The sequence below is a fragment of the Vulpes vulpes genome, chromosome 1 (assembly GCF_048418805.1).
Source record: "Vulpes vulpes isolate BD-2025 chromosome 1, VulVul3, whole genome shotgun sequence".
In the NCBI taxonomy this organism is placed as follows: Eukaryota; Metazoa; Chordata; class Mammalia; order Carnivora; family Canidae; genus Vulpes; species Vulpes vulpes.
Window position 1 is genome coordinate 9,603,494 of NC_132780.1, and position 19,762 is coordinate 9,623,255.

At 51.7% G+C, this 19,762-nt stretch overlaps 1 protein-coding gene across 6 annotated transcripts; it reads right to left on the reverse strand.

Annotated features, from left to right (window-relative positions):
* Positions 1-444: 444 nt before the first annotated feature.
* Positions 445-18,947, reverse strand: COQ8B (coenzyme Q8B). 6 transcript variants are annotated; one of them, XM_072753045.1, is made up of 15 exons: positions 18,855-18,947; positions 18,333-18,437; positions 18,080-18,199; positions 17,868-17,934; positions 15,695-15,772; positions 12,110-12,232; positions 11,890-11,975; positions 10,497-10,637; positions 10,327-10,408; positions 9,539-9,632; positions 7,333-7,474; positions 7,099-7,206; positions 4,770-4,835; positions 1,691-1,777; positions 445-1,280 (listed from the first exon to the last, which is right to left on the reverse strand). In XM_072753045.1, exons 2-15 carry the CDS (start codon positions 18,432-18,434, stop codon positions 999-1,001), a joined length of 1,578 nt encoding a protein of 525 aa, XP_072609146.1. In that variant the 5' UTR covers positions 18,435-18,437; positions 18,855-18,947; the 3' UTR covers positions 445-998. The 6 variants fall into 6 exon arrangements, with proteins under 6 accessions (XP_072609146.1, XP_025865784.1, XP_072609160.1 ...); XM_026009999.2 differs by having other exon boundaries at positions 18,851-18,914; XM_072753059.1 differs by lacking the exon at positions 18,855-18,947 and adding an exon at positions 18,731-18,852.
* Between the last annotated feature and the right edge of the window lie 815 nt (positions 18,948-19,762).

Sequence of the window (19,762 nt, forward strand, 5' to 3'; positions counted from 1 at the left end):
GAGACCCCGGCGTCCTAGCGCGCGAGCGTTTCGGCTTTGGGGGCGGGAGCACCAGGCTGGGACCGGGGCGCGGTTCTGGCCGCCACCGCACCCCCGCTCCCACTCAGTCCTGTGGGTTTGGCAAAGCAGCTGGCAGGGGCATTACGGCCCATTAGCAAAGGCGAGGTTGCTGGGAGCCGAGGGGAGGGAGCGCGGAGCCTGGGAGGGGGGTGGGCAGGCCTTCTCAGCTGCCACAGCCCTCCGAGCAGGTGGTCAGCACGTGCGGGAGGGGCGGGAGGGCGGGAGGGAAAGGGTAGAAGGAGGTTCCCGGCAACAGATGGCCCAGGCTGGGCTGGGGCTTTCAGACCAGAGGATGGGAGGGGGCTGGCCATCTGCACCTGGAGGCCGGCTGAGAGCTCCTCCCCCCATCCCCCCCCCCCCCACCAGCGCAGAGAAAAGAGCCGGGAAGGGGAGGGCCGCTTTTATTCCGTCTGAAGTTTCAAACACCCTCCCTGCCCCCTCCCCGACACACAGAAGGGACGGAACCTCGGAGAACTGCGAGAACGCAGCTGGCGGAGGGCTGAGGGCAGCAAAGGTGAGGGCTGCCTCCACCAACCACCGTCCCTCCCCTTTCATTGGCCAGATCCCTGGGAGACCTGAGGCAGAGGTGAGGGGCTCTACATCTAGATGAGGCTGGATCTGCACATCAGCGGGCAGGGGACCTAAGGCTCTTCATGTTGGCAAAAATAAGTTAATCCCTGGCGCAGAGTTCCTGGATGCCCACTTTGGAGAGTGAGGAGCGAGATATGGGAGTTCCCTAGCCTGAGGGTTCCCCAGCCCCCAGGAAGGGAGCTAGGGCAAGACTGGGAAGCCCAAGGGGGTGGTCCCCGACCTGCAGGAGAATGGAAAGAAGGCATCCCAGCAGGGGATGGCCGGCTTTGGGGCCGGAATCCGGGGATGGAGGTGGTCTAAGGGGTCTGATCAGATGTCTCTTTTGGTCCGGAGGCTGCAGGCAGTGGCTATGCCTGGCGACTGGCCCAGTAATGGTGGTAGGTGTCCTGGAAGAGGTCCCGGCAGGCGATGTGGGCGCGGAGGCGGGCACAGGCCAGGAAAGCCCCTGCCAGCTTGCGGTGCAGGGCATAGGTCTCCTCCGGTGGTGGGCGCAGCCGATGCTGCAGCAGCACGGGGATGAGGCCCTGCACTCGGCGGGCAGTGTCACCTGCCCCAAAGTCATAGGGGCCCTGGGTGGCAAAGGGCTCCCCCAGGATCATCACTGCCTCCACGTGGGCATCCGAGAATGCCTATGGACAGGACAGACCAAGAGGCACGCGGTGTGGAGGTACAGCCCTCCACTTAACCCAGAGGGACCCTCGTTTCCCTCATACTCTCAAGTATAAACACAAGCCCCCTGCTCCCTGAGGAGTAATAAGCAACCTCCACTTTCTTCAGAGCCCCTAGACCTCCCCAAAATGTCCCTTTATTTCCTTTCAGAGCCTCCAGTGGACAAATAACCCTCTCTCTAGAACTAACAGCCTCCACTTCCCCACCCCCAGTACCCACTAGGAGTCCCCCCACTCCCTCCCTCTAGAGTAGATAAATGGGGCCCATTTCCCCAGGGTCTCTCAGTAGCCAAGCAGTCTCCACTCCCCCCCAGTCCTCAGAGCCCCCCAGTAAAAATTAGCAGCCCCACAAGCCCTGCAGTGTTTCCAACCTTGGTTTCAAAGCCTGTGAGGAATTTAAGGTCTCGGGATTTCTTCAGGACCCGGTCTCTGTCTCCATTGGCTGCTGCCATCACCACCTGGGGAAATGGGTGTTTGACAGAGGTCAAAGGCTAAGGGAGTAGGGTTCAAGGAGGGGTCTGGCCCTTGCTACATTCTCTTCTACTTAGGCCCTCTCCCCTAAAAGCCTCTCCCTCCCCACCTTGCCCCTGTCTATATCTCCCTCAGGACTGTTCCAGAGCCTGGGGTATGGAGGGGAGGTAAGAGGGTGGTCTGGGGTTCTGCCCACCTGGCCTAGAATGTAGAGCCTGCCTAGAAACCAGCACAGTGAAACAGCCAGAGGAAAATAAATGTCAAGTGCTATTTGTGGGTGGTCCAAACACTCAACTGGACAAGGATGTGACCGTGGCCCGGAACTGCATCTAAGGTTGCCACTGTGCATCTCTGTAAATGCCTGGTGGACATCTGTCTCCTACACTGGGCTTGGAGCCCCAAGACAGCAGGGATCCCCACTGGCTTTAGTCCCAGCTGGACTTGTGGCACAGGGTCTGGCATTCAGGAGACCCTTGGTGAACCTGTTTGGCAAATCAGCTGTGGAGCGATGCCCCTCTCCAACCACGGGTGCGTTTAGGGAGAGCAGGAATCAGGTTGAGGGCAGATAGAATCAGAGGCAGCCTCCTGGGGCTCTGTCCCAGCTCTGCCACTTGCGGGCTGAGAGATTCTGGGTAAGGTGCTTTGCCTTGGGCCGCCTCTTTGCTTATCTGTGAAGCAGGGGTGATGAGAGTCTCTTGCTTTTGGATGGCTGTAGGGAGGCAGGAGGAGCTATCTGCCTGCACGTAGGGAGAGCCATAACCATGATGAGCTACCATTATTAGGAGATGGATGGGAAGGTCCCTGCTTCACAGGAAAGTAAAAAGGCTGAGTGGGGAATGGCAAACGAGAAGTGAAAACCTTAACCACTTTCTTGGGAGGAAGGGGAATACGGGATTCAATCTGGCAGTTCTAGTCTGTCTCGGCTCCCCCTGCCCGAGCCTGTCTGGCCATCTGTCAGGCCTGCGGTCCTCAGGGACTGGTGTGATGGGGCTTTTTTAAACTGGAAAAGGCTGGGGAGCCCAGAGGACAGCCATGCCAAATAGGCCTGGGGAGGGAGGGACACACAAAATGCTCCAGCTACCCAGATACTGGGGCCCTGGCTTTGTGCCTCAGGTGGCCTAGAGGGAGGGCCCAAGGAGCCTGTGCGGATGTGTGTGTGTGGGTAGAGGGGCTGCCAGCTCCTCCTTCCTGTCTCTATGTCAGGGGTGGCCCCACCATCCCCCAGTCCCCAAGTCAGAGCCCTGAGCTTTGTCTTCTCTTCTCTTCTCTGGGCTCCCAGCCCCCAGTCTCAAAGACTTGCTACTTGCTATCCTGAGAGTTGTTTAACTCTCTGTCCCACCCGTGGGTCCTCACAGCACCTGGAGAAAGTACAAAGCGCAAAGCATGGCTTTTCAGACTCAGAGTGATTTGGCTGCTGGGTCCTGCCCCATCCCTCACCTGCTGGCCCAGTCAGAAATGAATTTCCTTTTGGTCCTCTAGGACCGACTACTCAGTGTGGTCCCTGTACCAGTAGCTTTGGCATCACCTTGGAGTGTGTTAGAAACGCAGCATCTTATGCCGGATTCCAGACCACATTTAGGAGGACCATGCCGGTAGTGGGGGTGGTAGGTGTCTCATAGACACTAAAGTTTGAGAAGCGCTGCCCTACTGGGACTATCCCTTTTCTCTTCTTGGCTTTTGTATGTTTATCAGTCTGGAATACCCACCTTGCCTCTTCCTAATTGGTCTCCTCATCCCTTGGGTCTCAACTATACCTCTTCCTCTAGGAAGCTCTCCCTGGCCCCCTAGGCTGGCTCAGGCTCCACCTCTGGGCTTCCAGTCTGCTGTGCTTCCCTGATCCAGCCCTGACCACTCTGGGTCCTTACTGTCTATCCCTGTCCTGGTCTGTAAGATCTGTAAAGGCAGAGACTGGGTTGTGTGGCTCACTGGGTTGGTACTGCCCAGAACAGGGCTGGGCACAGAGGGGTGTCAGAGAATTCTGGAAGTGATGAGTAAATGAGTAGAAGACCCAGGTCAAATAGCCAGACTCAATAAATTAATGCGAGGCCTTAGGCAGGTGGGTGGGAAGGACGGGTAACAGACGTTCCTGAGGGGAGAGCTGCCCTCCAGGGAGCAGTTGGCCAGGGAGGTATGTGAGTGTAAGGCCAAACACCCAGGCCCAGGGCAGCCTGGGGTGTGGGGAGGTGGCAGGATGGCCACTGTGGGCCATCAGGGGCCAGTGAGAGTTTGGGAGCATGGCTTCTGGACCTAAGCTCCCTGAGTCTGGATCCTAGGTCTGCTGTGACCTAGGGCAAGTGACTGAACTTATCTGAGCTCCAGTAACTTCATCTGTAAAATGTCACCAAAGATGTTCCTAACCTGGGGCACCTGGGTGGCTCAGTTGGTGAAGCATCTGCCTTCAGCTCAGGTCATGATCTCGGGGTCCTGGGATTGGGCCCCAAGTTGGGCTCCCTGCTCATTGGGGAGTCTGCTTCTCCCTCTGCCCCTCCTTCCCTTCCACTCGTGTCTCTCTCTGTCTCTAATAAATAAAAAAATAAAAAAATTTAAATGCTTAAAAATGGTCCTGGCCCCATAGATTGCTCTATAGTTTAGCTCAGTTACCACATGGATAGCACCTAGAAGAGTACCTGACATCATATTGAGAGCTTTTGTTTTTTAATTTTTTTTAAAGATTTTATTTATTTATTCATGAGAGACACACAGAGAGAGGCAGAGACACAGGCAGAGGAAGAGAAGCAGGCTCTATGCAGGGAGCCTGATGCGGGACTCCATCCCGGAATCCCGGGATCACCTCCTGAGCCAAAGGCAGATGCTCAACCGCTGAGCTACCCAGGTGTCCCGAGAGCTCTGCATTTATTAGCTATTACTATTACTATTATTTATGATCTCTTACTTCCAGATACTATATTTCCCCTTCTCACCCTCACCTCAGTATCAGGGTTGAGGCCCTTCAAACACCCCAGGGATGGAAGGACTCACCTCGATATAATGGTCTGTGAATTCGGTACCAAATTCCCGGCTTGCACCAAAGTCCAACAGGGTCACCTGGGATGAAGGATGGTGAAAGGGATGCTGGGAGTCCACCACCAGTCCCCACGGTCTGAGGTGAGGATGCCCGGTCCATCCCTACACCCTACCCCTCTTGACAGAGTCCCTGCCTGGCTGCCTGCCTGGGTTCCTGGCTTCCGGTCTCCACACTTCCCATCCACCCCCACATGAAACTGAAGGGACCTAACTTTTATATGTTTGGCCCTAATTATTTTTATACTAGCATGTTCTAGGCATAGAAAAAATCTGAAGGATAATAAAAAATATGTGGAAAAGTAAAACGAACACTCACAAATCCCACCACCCAGCTTAATTTTAAATATGACCAATCCGAGTGGAGCCTCCCACAGACCCCGGCCTGATCCAACCTCCCCAATGTCCCCATCCTCTCTTCCAGGGTCATCACTCTCCTGAGATTATCAATACTCAGGTATTATTTCCTGAAATTCCCATGTGTGCATTTCTACATTTTCTACATACATGTGTGCTGAGGGAACAACAAATAGTAATACTCTGTGTGTTTTAAAACTTCACATAAATGGGGATCCCTGGGTGGCACAGCGGTTTAGCGCCTGCCTTTGGCCCAGGGCGTGATCCTGGAGACCCGGGATCAAGTCCCACGTCGGGCTCCCGGTGCATGGAGCCTGCTTCTCCCTCTGCCTATGTCTCTGCCTCTCTCTCTCTCTCTGTGTGACTGACTATCATAAATAAAAAAATTTAAAAAAAACATTAAAAAAAAAACTTCACATAAATGATATTTATGTTATCCTATGGCTTGTCTTTTGTGCTCGACAGGGTTTTGCAATTAATTCCCATTGCTCTGCGCAGCCCTCACTCATTCATGTTTTCACTGCTGTGTAAGGACTTCATCGTGTGAATACATCACAGTGTGTTTATCTGGCCGATGGACACTGGTTGTTTGCTATTTAAAACGGTGCCCAATGGGCAGGTGTTTAAGAGTTTCTCTAGGACAGTGGAGTTCACACCATTGATCACAAACTGCAGTAAGAAATACAGATTGAACTGGGTGCCAGTGCCCAGCCACACGCAAATATAAGGTCAAACAAAAGCATCCCGAAATAATGTGGATCCCTCCCATCTGTGACACATGGATATCTTCTGTTTTATGGCTTTAAAACAAAAAATGCCATTGAGACCCAATAAATTGATGTCAGGACTCCTATAATCACCCCCCTCACCCTGAGTTAGAAAAATACTTCCTAGTGATGTGAGCCCAGCAGGGACACAGGCTATCTGTGTACTTGGCACGGAGGGGGTGGCAAGAGGCTGAGGCTGGAGACTCAGTGAAACCAACCACATTGCGCTCAGCAGAGGACTCAGACCTGGTCCTGAGGTGCATGGGGAGCTGTGGAAGGGACAGCTTGGCCAGATTTGTGTGTTTTCAAAAGATTCTTCTGGGGACGGAATGGGTATAGACCTCTTTGGAGAGCCACCTGGCAGCCAGGCTCACTGAGTCTTTCTTACCCCAGGCCTTTGGCCACCCTGTGCCCTCTGCTGGGGACATTCTTCCCTGCTCTTCAGGTGGCTGATCCCTTCTCATCTTTCTGGTTTCAACTTTAATGGCACTTTCTTCCAGAAGTCTTCCTTGACTTCACCTATCCTGTGCTGAGTCAGGCGTGTTTCCTGGGTCCCCACAGCCCCCCTATGCCCCCCGCCCCCCATCACTGCCCACTCTGGCCTATGCTTGCCCGTCATGGTACTATAACTACTTGGTCATCACCATCTGGTCATGGGGCCCTCTCCTGGACTGGGAACTCTGAGAAGATGAGGATCAGGGTTGTCTTGGCATTACTGTCAAGGGGCAGCAGATGCTTGGTGTGTTAAATCAATGCAGAGTGCAGTGTGATGACTAACTGCCTTCCAAAAATTGTGCCGCTAGGGTACCCATTTCCCAGCAGATTCCATTTTCCAGCATCCCTTGCATCTAGACAGGGCTTGTGACCAGTTCTTATCAATGGAACAGTACAGAATGATGTGTCACTTCTAGCCAAAGCAATTAGACAGGGTGCTATCCTCTTGACCTCTCTTCCCCCTTTCACTGGAAGAAGAACAGTGCAAGACCTAGGGGATGGTGCAATCACAGAAGGGAAGGATCCTGGGTCCCTGAGTCACATGTAGAGGACAGCCACTCTAGCCTGTTATGTGGGTTATAACTACTACTGTGTTGAGCTACTGAATTATGGGGAACTTATCTGTTAAAGCAGCTTATGTACCACGATACACATCACAAGGAACCAACCTGGTGGCTGGAGGCATCATACAGGAAGTTGGCCCAGTTGGGGTCTGTCTGCATGAATCGGAACTCAAACAGCTCCCGCAGACACAGCCTCAGGAGCTGGAAGCAGATCTGGAGTGGGGAGGAATAACAGACATCTCAGAGTCATCTGCCCCTATAGAGCTCTCTCGGGCCTGGAGAGGGACTGTGGGTCTATCCACCCTACTAGACCTGCCCTCCCATCCTGAGACCCCATACCTGGTTCCGGATGTCCTGGCTCAAGCCTTGGCACTGGTCCAGGGGGACCCCTCCAGCCAGCTCCATGCCCAGCACCCGTGTTGTGCACAGCTCCTTAATCACAGCAGGCACCCGGAAGAAGGGGTCATTTGCCAACAACTGCCTGGGGCAAAAGGGGTGGGACTTCATGCGTCAGGCCTCAGTGGCCCGCTCAAGGCCTCCTCCTCTTCCTTTGAGAAGTACTCTGAAAAGTCTAGGTCTTGCCTTCCCTCCTTGTGCATGTCTGTCCCAAGTGATGGTCAATACCTAGCCAGACTGACATTAATTCAGACGTTTCAATCATTCATTCATTCCCCCATTCATCAAATATCTCCTTAGAACCTACTCTGTGCCCACCCCTAAGGTGGGTGCTACTGGAGCCCCAGTTACCACTTCCCTACCGGAAACATTTCTATGACTTCCGGTTGCCCCCAGGACAGAGCTCAATGTATTAAGCCTGATGAGCATTACTTTTTCATCAATTTATTATGTAATCCATCCAAAAAAGGAGTGGCCGATATACAAATCTCCAAGTCCATAGCGATACTCCTTGGTTACTCCTTGGAGTCATTACTCTGAACACTGTTAATACATACTGACTCCTTGGGGGCAGCCCGGGTGGCTCAGTGGTTTAGCACCGCCTTCAGCCCAGGGCCGGATCCTGGAGACCCGGGATCAAGTCCCGCATCGGGCTCCCTGCATGGGGCCTGCTTCTCCCTCTGCCTGTGTCTGTGTCTCTGCCTCTGTGTGTGTGTGTGTGTGTCTCATGAATAAATAAATAAAATCTTTAAAAAAAAATACTGATTCCTTGGTGTCTATCTCTGTGCTAGATGATGCTGGGTGACAGAGCAGTGGATGAGCTCTGGGCCTGCATCCCCTAGACACAGAGACCATATTCTAACAAATATACAAATGGACCAATAATAGATTGAGTGAAGTGTGTCAATATGTGATTTGGGAGGCAAAGAATATGAGCAAGACCCATGGTTGGGAGCTGTGGGATGGCTGGGGGGGCCAGGGGGCAGGGAGATGGGCAGGGCCTGGGGAACGATAGGAGTTTTATTCTAAGGGCACTGGGAAATCCTGGAAGGGGCTTCCATACTCCACACAGGAGTGCCCTGGCCCAGCCCACTCATACCCTTCAGGGTCCCACTTGGGGGAGTCTATTTTTGTCCTTGTTTATAAAATCTCTGATATTTGAACCGCTCCTCCTGGACCAGGCTCTGTGCCAAGCATTTAATCGACACAATCCCCCTTTTCCCCTCACTCCCATATAAGAAGGATGCTCTCCCGAGTGAAGATTCAGGCCACCCAGCCAACTGAGGGCTGACCTGGGACTGGATCCCACATGAGTCCAGGGCTCATGCCCTGAACCACTGCTTTCTACTGCCCCTTCTCTCATTCTGTATCTACAGACCTTGGCTCCGTACACCCGTGGGCCATGCCGTGGAGGGTCTCACTGGGTGTAATTAACTGCTGCATGTCACAATGCTTCTAAGATACAACCACATTGTTCTCTATAGCTGAGTTCCTGCATTTTCGCTGCTGTATGATAGTCTGCTGTGAATATACGGTAATTTATTTATCTATGTTGCTGGATGAATTTGATAGATTTGGGTTGTGTCCAGTTTGGGGTGACTGCTGCTCTGAGCATTCTGGAAAAGGCTGATGTATATACCAGCCTAAGTGTCTCTAGAACATTTGTTTACAAGGAGGGCGGTTATGGGGTTTTATGTGAATACTGGGCCTTGATGAGGCCAGACTGTTCTCCAAAATGCTTATCTCAATGTCTCCTCCTGCCCACAGTGTATAAGGGATGACCTGGAGCCCCGTTCTTTCCCCCTCATGACACTGTCACGCTGCTTATGCTTTGTCCATCCAACAGTGGGGGTACCTCACTGCATAACTAAGTACCTGCTGACAAATCCATCTCCCCCACCAGACCATGGTGGTTGTGCATCCCATTTAACAGATGAGAAAACTGACAGAGAGGAAGTGATGGGCCCAAGCTCACGGAGGACACGGAAGATAACTCACGTCAGGAGTAAACAGAGGGATGGATGAGCAAATGAAGAGAAAGAGTTTGCCAGCCCCAGCCCAGGCCTTCAGCTGCCAGGCCTTCAACTTCCCCTTCCTCCTGGGAGCGAAGCGAGGGATCCTGGGGGAGCCTGCAGAGGGCTCAGCTCACCTGAAGTTCTGGGCACAAGCTGCCTCACGACGGTAGTCACACTCCCAAGCCAGTTCCTGCTGTAAGGCCTGCAGGCTCTGCTCAGCAAACAGGCCTGAGGGGGCAGCTGCATCAGCCAGGGAAGGCCAGAGCCTGTCCCCATAGGACAGCCATCCCCCAGGCTTCCACTCAGCGATGTCTTCTCTTGCTAATCAGGTCTCTCCCTGTCTGTCTGTCACAGGTCCTCACACCTCTGCTCCAGGCCTTTTACTACATTGTCCATCCACACGCACCTCCCCTCTGTCCTTCATATAGCTGTGGCCTCTCCGGAAGTCTCTCTCCGGGGGTCTCCTTCTCAGGCACACATGCCAGTCCCCAGGCATCTCATTCATGGGCACACACACCATCTCTCACACTGTTCTCACGGCCTCAAAATCTTACTTCCAGACCTAACACACACACACACACACGGGGTCCCACTTACCCCCACCTCCTGCTTCTGTGGCTCTTTTCCAGACCTCCAATCCCTCTCTGAGCACCCTGTGTGTCTGTTTCTGAACTTCAGGGTGGGCTTCTGTCTCTGGGACTGTTAGAATCTCTAAGTTTGTCTTTTTCTGACCCATTCAAACTCTGGGCTCTCCCTGCCATAGTACCCCTGCTTTCTGTCTCAGACTCATGGACTTACACACTCGCCCACACAAACACATATGGGCATTCCCCACCCCGAGCTGGCCTCTTTCCCTCCGTCCAGCCCCACTTTCTCCTTTTGGGGCATCCCTCCCACAGCCAGGGGTTGACTGGCACCTCACCCTCTGGCAGGGCCACGCTCATCCTGAGCACCGCCAGCAGGTTCTGGATATCACTCTGGATGCTCTGGGCCACACCTGGGTACTGCGAGCAGGAAGGGACAGGGGGTGCAAGTCACTTGGCTGGGATAGCAGGGTGCCCACTCCCGCCCCTGCCCTGCCTCCCCCCTCACCTGGATCTTCACGGCCACCTCTGTCCCATCCCTCAGCGTGCCCTGGTGCACCTGCCCGATCGAGGCAGCAGCAAAGGGCACCTCCTCCAAAGAGGCCACCTTGGCCCGCCAGTCCCTGCCGAGCTCCTCTTCGAGAACTTTCTGGGGACAGTGGTTGAAATGATTGTTACTGGAATTACGGGCAGCTGAGTTCACTACCTGTGCTGAGTGCTTCATCACATGCTGAGCTCTGGGCTAAGCTCCTGGCTACTATTCAACTTTACAGATGAGGAGACTGAGGCTCTGCCAGAAGTTTCTTGGCCAAGGCGACAAGCCAGGCGCCAGTGGATTGGGAGGCCTGGCCTAAGCCTGTACTCCCAAGGCGATGTGGGCTATTGTGGGGATTGCTATTATGTATATTTGAGACTGATATAATCCTTTGTTATACTCCTAGATTATATTATCAACCCGAAGTGAATGTGATAGTGATAAAGAAGAACTAAAATGTACAGAGGGCTTCCTGTGGGCCAGGACCTGTCCAGAGTGGCTTGGAGAGAGGCACTAATGACCCAGGGACACATGGCAAATGAGCAGAGCAGAGATCAGAAGGAAGGTAGGCAGGCAGCTGGATCCAGATTCCACACCCTTACCTAGTAATTAGAAGTTACTAATTGCCAGGTGCTGTGCCAACCTATTTCCAGATACAATCTCCTTTAATTAAAAAACTAGTACTGAGGTGCCAGGGTGGCTCAGTCAGTTGGGTGTCTGACTCTTGATTTCAGCTCAGGTCATGATCTCGGGGTCCTAAGATGGAGCCCCATATCAGGCTCCATGCTTAGCATGGAGTCTGCTTGAGATTTTCTCTCCTCTGGTCCTGCCCTACTCCCCACGCTCACATGCACGCTCTCTTTCTCAAGTAAATAACTCTTAAAAAACAAAAACAAAAACAAAAACAAAAAACCAACTAGTACTAATAATATCAAGAACTTGCATGTCACTCATGGTGTGTCAGGGACCCTTTCTAAGTGCTTTACATATACTAATTTATGCAATCCTATGATGTGGGTGTTACTATCACCGTGGCCATTTCACAGATGAGGTAACTGAGGCACAGAGAGGTCTGAGATCACACAGGCAGTACCTGGCAGAGCTAGGATTTGAACTGATAAAGTCTGGCCCCTATCCATTGTACTTCCCTGCCTCTTTAGTAGCCATGACAGGGCCCAGAGCCTGCCAGGGGCTGGACTTAGCACTGTGCACCATTCTCTCATGTAATCCTCTCAACAATCCTCTGAAATATGTGCCTTAGTGATCCCCATTTTACAGATGGGAAAACTGAGGCTCAGAGTCAGACAGGGGGATCAGGCAGGTGGAGCACGCCTCCCTCACCAGTCTTCCCTGGCCAGGCACTCACCAGCATCTGCCAGCGGGGCATGAAGTCGGCGCTCTGGCGGACCCGCTCAAAGATGCGTTGTAGCTGAGGGCTGATGAAGCTGTTGTCTTGGGAGACAGGGGGACAAGGGAAGTAGTGAGGGAGGAGGCGAGGTGGGGCCCCTGTAGGAGTATCTGTGGGTGGGTGGGTGGGGTGGGGAAGAAGTGAGGTCGAGGGTCAGGAGTTGAGGGTCATGCTGTACCCTGGATGCTGAGCATTTGGCCAACTTTGAGGGCGGCCCCCCGAACTGTACACAAGGTCTGCACAATCCGCTCGGCATTGGCCTCTGACAGGAAAGGGCTGGAGCCTGGCCGGGAGCTGCTCTCTGGGGTGGAGAGAATAATCATAAGTATTATGATCACACAAAAAATCATGATAGCACCACTGCATAATGGCTAAGATGAAACAGACAATACTAAGTGTTGACAAGGATGTAGAGCAGCCTAATACCCATATTGTCGATGAGAGTCATGGCACAAGCCCTTTGGGAAGCTTCCAGAGAGCACACACCTACAGCCAATGTAATTTCTCTCCTAGGTATATATGGCATATGGGTGTCCACTGACAGTTATTCCAAGATGGTTCACAGCAGCACTATTCATAACTATCCCCAAATGGAAATAACCCAAATGACTGTCAAGAGAATGAACAAAGGCATGATGGAACAGTGACTCCTACAGCATTGAATGAACAACCTACATCCATGCACAGCAACATGGAGGCATCCCTCAAACAGAATGTTGAGCAAAAGCAGCCAGACATGCATGAGACTATGCTGTCTGGTTACATTGGTGTAAGGAGGAAAAACAGTCAAAACTGATCTTGGGCGTCTGAAGCCAAGATAATGGTTTCCCTTGGTGAGATGAGTAGCCAAGACAGGGCAGATCGGAGCTTCTGGAGAATGAGGCCAGTCATTCTCAAACTGTGGTTCTGGGAACACTGAGGGTCCCTTGAGACCCTTTAGGAGGCTCTGTGAGATCAAAATTCTTTTCATGATAATATTAATGTTATTTGCTCCTTTTTTACTCTCATTCTCCCATAAATGTCTAGTGGAGATTTCCAGAAACTCCATGACCTCTGATGATGCCATTGCTTTGACGGCTGATGGAATCACCTGTGTGTGTATCCTTGTGTTTTAAAAATTTGTTTTCGGGATGCCTGGGTGGCTCAGCCATCGAGCATCTGCCTTTGGCTCAGGGTGTGATTCCGGTCTAGTCCAGTTCCCTGCAGGGAGCCTGCCTCTCTCTCTGTGTCTCATGAATAAATAAGTAAATAGGGATCCCTGGGTGGCTCAGCAGTTTAGCGCCTGCCTTTGGACCAGGGCTTGATCCTGGAGTCCCAGAATTGAGTCCTGCATCAGGCTCCCTGTATGGAGCCTGCTTCTTCTCCCTCTGCCTGTGTCTCTGCCTCTCTCATTCCGTGTCTCTCATGAATAAATAAATTAAAAAGTAAAATAAATAAGATAAATAAAATCTTTTAAAAAATAAAAAATAGAAATTTGTTTTCTACTGAAATTAATACATTACAGTATATGTTAACTAACTGAATTTAAATAACAACTTGAAACATTAAAAATATTCTATTTGGGATCCCTGGTGGCTCAGTGGTTTAGCGCCTGCCTTTGGCCCAGGGCCCAATCCTAGAGACCTGGGATCAAGTTCCACGTCGGGTTCCCTGCATGGAGCCTGCTTCTCCCTCTGCCTGTGTCTCTACCTCTCTCTCTATATATGTCTATCATGAATAAATAAATAAGATCTTTAAAAAATAAAAATAAAAATAAAAATAAAAATATTCTATTTTAATCTCTAATGCAGTAAATATCCATAAATATAACCACAAAATATAGTCCATAAACAGGTTCTTTAGGGTCCTTATTCTATTTTTTATTGAGATAGAATTCACAAACCGTGTAACTCACCCATTTAAGGTATATAATTCAAGTTGTACAACTATCACCACAAGAAATTTTGGAACATTTTCACAGCCCAAAAAGAAACCCCATACCTATTAGCAGTCATCCCCCATTTCTCCCAACCACCTCAACCCGAGGCCCCAGAAATTACTGATCTGTGGTATCTATGCATTTACTTATTCTGGACATTCATATGAATGGAATCATACAATATGTGACTTGCTGCGTATGGCTTCTTTCACTTAGGATAGTTTTCAAGATTCATCCACACTGTAGCATGGATCAGTACTTCATTCCCTTTTATAGCTGGATAATATCCCATCAGGTGAATATAACATATTTTGTTTATCCATTCCTAAGTTGTAAGGGTGTGCAGGGATCCAGAGACTGAAAAGTTAGAGAACTGCTGTCTTAAGGTTTCTTTTCTTTTTTTTTTTTTTTAAGATTTTATTTATTTATTCATGAGAGACAGAGAGAGAGGCAGAGACATAGGAAGAGGGAAGAGAAGCAGGCTCCTCACAGGGAGCCTGATGCGGGACTCGATCCCGGATCCTGGGATCACGCCCTGAGCCAAAGGCAGATGCTCAACTGCTAAGCCACCCAGGCGTCCCTGTCTTAGGGTTTCTTGATCGGGGTACACAGATGTATCTACTTTGTGAAAATGGACCAAGCTATACGCTTATGATATGTGTATAGCTCTGTATACAAATTATATGCTTATTCAATATAGCATTTATTAAGCTTTTATTTATTTGATAAAAAATTTATTGAGCTCTTTGGGGTGCCTGGGTCATTCAGTTGCTTAAGCCTCTGCTCAGCTCATGATCCTGGGGTTTGGGATTGAGTCCTGCATCAGGCTCCCTGCTCATCAGGGAGTCTGCTTCTCCCTTTGCCCCTCCCCCCTGCTTGTGCTCTCTCTTACTTGCACTCTCTCTCAAATAAATAAATAAAATCTTAAAAAAAAAAAAAAATTTATTAGCTCTTTATCTAGCTAGGGCTCACTCTATGCCAGGCAGAGTTCCAAGTGTCTCTGTGGATTCTCTGGCTGAATCCCCACAATTAGCCCAGAAGGAAGAACTACCAGTGCCTCAATTTTCAAGGTGAGGAAGTAAGACATTCAGAGAGGTCCAGTGCCTGGCCCTGGGCCACACAGCACAGAAGTGGCAGAGCTAGAGCTGGGTATAGACCCAGTTTGGCTTTACCTAAAGCCTAATCTTCCACTTAAACCCACCTTTTAATTTAATTTTTTCTTTTGTAAAAACTTGTAGGAACTCAAACTCTAATTGTTTTTCTCACACTATAGGCTTCTGCCCATCATGACCCTGCTGGCAGCTTCATGAAGACCCTGAGAAGTGGGTACATTTTTTTTTAAAGATTTTATTTATTCAGGGATCCCTGGGTGGCGCAGCAGTTTGGCGCCTGCCTTTGGCCCAGGGCGCGATCCTGGAGACCCGGGATCGAATCCCACATCAGGCTCCCGGTGCATGGAGCCTGCTTCTCCCTCTGCCCGTGTCTCTGCCTCTCTCTCTCTCTCTGTGACTATCATAAGTAAAAATAAAAATTAAAAAAAAAAAAAAAAAGATTTTATTTATTCATGAGAGATAAAGAGAGAGAGAGAGACAGAGACAGAGACAGGCAGAGGGAGAAGCAAGCTCCCTGTGGGGACCTCGATGTGGAACTCAATCCCAGGACCCCAGGATCACGCCCTGAGCCAAAGGCAGACGCTCAACTACTGTGCCACCCAGGCACCCAGAGAGGTGGGTACATTATCAGCCATTTTCTTCAGGAGAAAACTGGGCTCGGAGAGGTGAAGCCACTTGCCCCAAGTCACACAGCAAGGCCAGGGTCTGAACCCAGGCAGTGTGGATCACTCACCTGCTGGTAGACGTCCTCCTGGCAGGGACTTCTTGGCCACCTCAGTCAGCACTCCCAGCCCCAAGCCCACAGCCAGTCCTGCGGAGTAAGACAAGAGCCCGGGTGTCTGCCTGCCCACCCCTGGGCCTTGTCCCCCGACCCCGTCTGCTCTGTTTCTCCCTAATCAACCTGTCCCCCAGCTCTCTGTCGGCAACTCTCTGCTTATCTCTTATCAGTCTCTTACTCTCTCCCTGCTTGGGGCTCCCTTGGAGGTACAGCTACCTCTTTCTCCATCGTTCTGTCCACGTCTGTCTCCCGGGCTGACGGATCTCACCCCTGGCTGCACATCTGAGTCCTCTGGAGGACTTTGGTCAATATGAGGCCCAGGCCTCTCCACTGAAGTTCTCCCTAAATGTGACCTGAGATGAGCCTTGGAATTCATGTATGTATTTTAAGCATCCCAGATGATTTTAGCATGCAGCCAAGGGTAAGAAGGCTCTGAAATGACCATCCTGGGTCTCTCTGTGTTTCTATGACTTCCATTTCTCTGTCTACAGCTCATCTTCTTCAGGCCCACCTCTCCTCATATAAGTTGGTTTTTCTGTCTCTCCCCCTCCCCCTCCCTCCACCTGGCACAGCTGTTCAGGCTTCTCTGTGTCCCTCCTTTTGATGTTATCTCTCTGGCTTTGCTTTCCTCTGCCTCCTCTCTCTCCTTGTCCCTAAAGACACCTTGAGTTTCTCTGCCTTTTTTTTTTTTAAGATTTTATTTATTCATGAGAGACACAAAGAGAAAGGCAGAGACATAGGCAGAGGGAGAAAGCAGGTCCCCCTCTGGGAGCCTGATGCAGGACTCAATCCCAGGACTTGGGGATCATGCCCTAAGTTGAAGGCAGATGTTCAACAACCAAGCCACCCAGGGGTCCCCTCTCTGCCTCTTTCACCATCACCATCTCTGTAAATCATTGTAGCTGGCCTTTTCTGAGCGCTTGCTATGTGCTTGGATCCATTCCTGGGGCCTTATATGCATTAACTCATTTTATCCTCACAAAAAAGGAAATCTCAAGGCTCAGAAAAGTTAGGTAACTTGTCCAGAGTCACGAAGTGAGAATGCCGCAGAATCATCCCTTGAACCCTGAGCAGTCTGGTATCAAAACTCTAAACAGTGAATTTAACTCCCTCTTTATACTGTCAACCAGTACATTTAAAATTTGAACCATGATCCATACTAAAGACATATGCCATTAAATAAGAATGTCCTTTACTTGGGATGCTTGGGTGGCTCAATGCTTGAGTCTCTGCCTTCAGCTTAGGGTATGATCCAGGGCCAGGGATCGAGCCTCTAATCGGGCTCCCTGTGAGGAGACTCCTTCTCCCTCTGCCTATGTCTCTGCCCCTCTCTCTGTGTCTCTCATGAATAAATGAATGAAATCTTAAAAAAAAAAAAAAAAAAAAAAAGAATTTCCTTTACATGTGCACCTATATTTTCCATTCTTCTTCTTTTTTTTTTAAGAGTTTTTTAATTTGAGGGGCGCCTGGGTGGCTCAGTTGGTTAAGCGTTTGCCTTCGGCTCAGGTCATGATCCCAGGGTCCTAGGATGGAGCCCTGCATCCATTGCATCCATTGGGCCCCATGCTCAGTGGGGAGCCTGCTTCTCCCTCTCCCTCTGCCTGCTGCCCCCTGCTTGTGCATACTCTTTCTCTGTCAAATAAATAAAATCTTAAAAAAAAAAAAAAAGATAAAAAAAAAATCCCAGAGCCCCCCAGATCATGACCTGAGCCGAAGTCGCTTAAGCAACAGCCACCCAGGCATCCATCATTCTATTCTTTTTAATGCTGGTTCCAACCCACTAAATTATTTCATGCAGACTGTGACCTGAAGTTTGAATAATCTTGCTGCATAATTTAGGGTCAAGTCACTTTGGTTCCCTTCACCTCAATTTCCTCATATATAGAGTGGAAATTAACACTCATTAATTCAGTGCAGAGATATCAAGTATACCTGGGGCCTTATACATGCCAAACGCTCAAAAAATGTTTCCTTCCTCTCTTTCTCTTGGCTTTGTAGGCCTCTGCCTTCCTTCTCTTTCCATCTCTCACTACTCCCCCTGTCTCTGATTCACCCTCTCCCCCCTTGCTTTATTCTGTAAATGTGGCCTCCTCTGATCTAGGTCACAATTTTCCACAGTCACACCTACCCCCAAAGTTGGCCAAGCGGCTGATGCGGGAAGCGGGCACCTTGCGTTCTCGAGAGCGGTCGCTCAGCTGGGAAATGGGGAGAAGGTCTGAGGCTGGGAAGATGAGCATAGTGCCCAGGGAGTCCGAGCAACCTGCCCCCATACCCTTCCCCAAGCTTGGGAGATCAGCTGCCTTGACTGGGTGCTGCGGGGTGGGTGGGAGCCAATGATACCTGGGGCCGGGATGTCTTCTTGACCCGGGCCTCCCGTATCCTGCGAATGTCCTCCTCACCCAGGCCTCTACCAGGCCCATCCTTATGAAGCATTTGGGCCCGCAAACCCCCACATGGCCCCTGCAAGAAAAGTGGATATCGGTAAGGAGTGGAGGACATAGGATCCGCCTGGCCCTTTGGGGCCCCTCCCTGTCACTTTACCGCCTAACACCTCCCTCAGCCTCCTCCCCTTGGAGACCGCTCCCCCTCTTACCCACCAGTGGGGCCCAGGCCCCAGGGCCCCACAAGGCAGACCAACAGTCCGGCCCAGCTGTCCACAGGTCCCCCGCAGTAAGCCCCCCACCTCCAGCCACATCGCCTGGGGGAGAACGGGAGGGATTACTCGAGTAGGAGTTGGCACTGACCTCCCTGCTTTGCCCTTGTCTTGGCTAAGCCCTCACATTCCTCCGCGTCCACGCTAAGATTCCCACCCACCAAAGACTTCCTTTCCTGCTACTCGTTCCCCCAGTTTCTCCTGGTTTCCTCTCCGGTTGCTAGGAACCCATAGCTCTTCCTGCGCACCTCCCAAAACCCACTGTCCCCTTGTCCCACTCCCCGCCGTTGCTAGGGTCCTCCCCCGTTGCTAGACACCCACAGATTCTCCGGGGCTACCTCTCCACTCCTCGGGGCCCCCCTCGTTGCTAGGCACCGCCTTCCTCTCTGTTGCTAGGCACCCACAATTCCTCCCCCCACCTCGCCCGTTACTGGGCACCTCCCCCCGTTGCTAAGCACCCACGGTTCCCAGGATCCCGGTCCGCTACGAGCGGGAGCCTCCAGCGCTTCCGGGAGAGTCTGCACGCCCGCCCCCTCCGGTCAGCTAGCCAATGGTGGAGCAGCAGCTCACTCCCGGGCGCGTAGCACGCTCCGCTGTGCGTCGGGGGCGGGGCTGGGGGCGGGGCCTACGGGGGCGTTGGGGCCTGCTGGGATTGTTGGGGCGCACACGTGCCCTTTTATGCCCTTCCGCGCACTTGAGTGCCGCGTGCGTGGCAGACCTTTCTTTCCCCCACGCTGTCTTTTTTGCAAACGCGCCATACAACCTCCGCATCTCTTCCCTGCACGAACATCTTGCCGGCTGCTTTCTTACTTTGACCCCCTCGGCGGACTGGACGCCTCTCCTTTGAACCCACATCTCCCCAGCAAACGCTTCCCTTGCACTGGGAGCCCCTCCACTTTGCACATCCACCCGCTGTCTCAGGCACCCACACCCTGGCACCCAGCCTCTTCTCTTGCACATATAAACCCTTTGCTTTGCTTGCCAACTGTCTCCCTCTCATACTCTCAACTCCCCCCCCCCCCCCCCCTTATAAACTCCCTCTTGCTCAGCCCCTTGCACACTGGGCTCCTGTTCTCTCATACACCCTGCTCTCTCTCCACTCCCCGCCCACCTGCGGGATGGTGTGAGTGGGAGCCCTCTGTTTCCTGTAGGCCTGACATTTCCCAGAACACGCTCAGCCAAGATTCCCAGTGCTGAGTCAGGAGCCCTGGCATCCCAGAAAACCAGCTCCCAGCCCATCTGGGTGTGTGTTTGGGGGGCGGGGGGAGGCAGGCCGGCTTATAGCCCGCTCCCCCCACAACAGGCTGACTCACCCCTTCTCACAGTCTGGAATAGAAGCAGCTGGCTGGGGCATCTCTCCCACCGCTGGG

Coding starts and splice junctions, on each gene's coding strand:
- COQ8B (XM_072753045.1), bottom strand. CDS start 18,434: ATGTGGCTGGAGGTGGGGGGCTTACTGCGGGGGACCTGTGGACAGCTG. Junction 15,773..17,867: donor CCGCTTGGCCAACTTTGGGG/GTAGGTGTGACT, acceptor CTTACTCCGCAG/GACTGGCTGTGGGCTTGGGG. Junction 7,207..7,332: donor GCCAGGACATCCGGAACCAG/GTATGGGGTCTC, acceptor TCCCCACTCCAG/ATCTGCTTCCAGCTCCTGAG.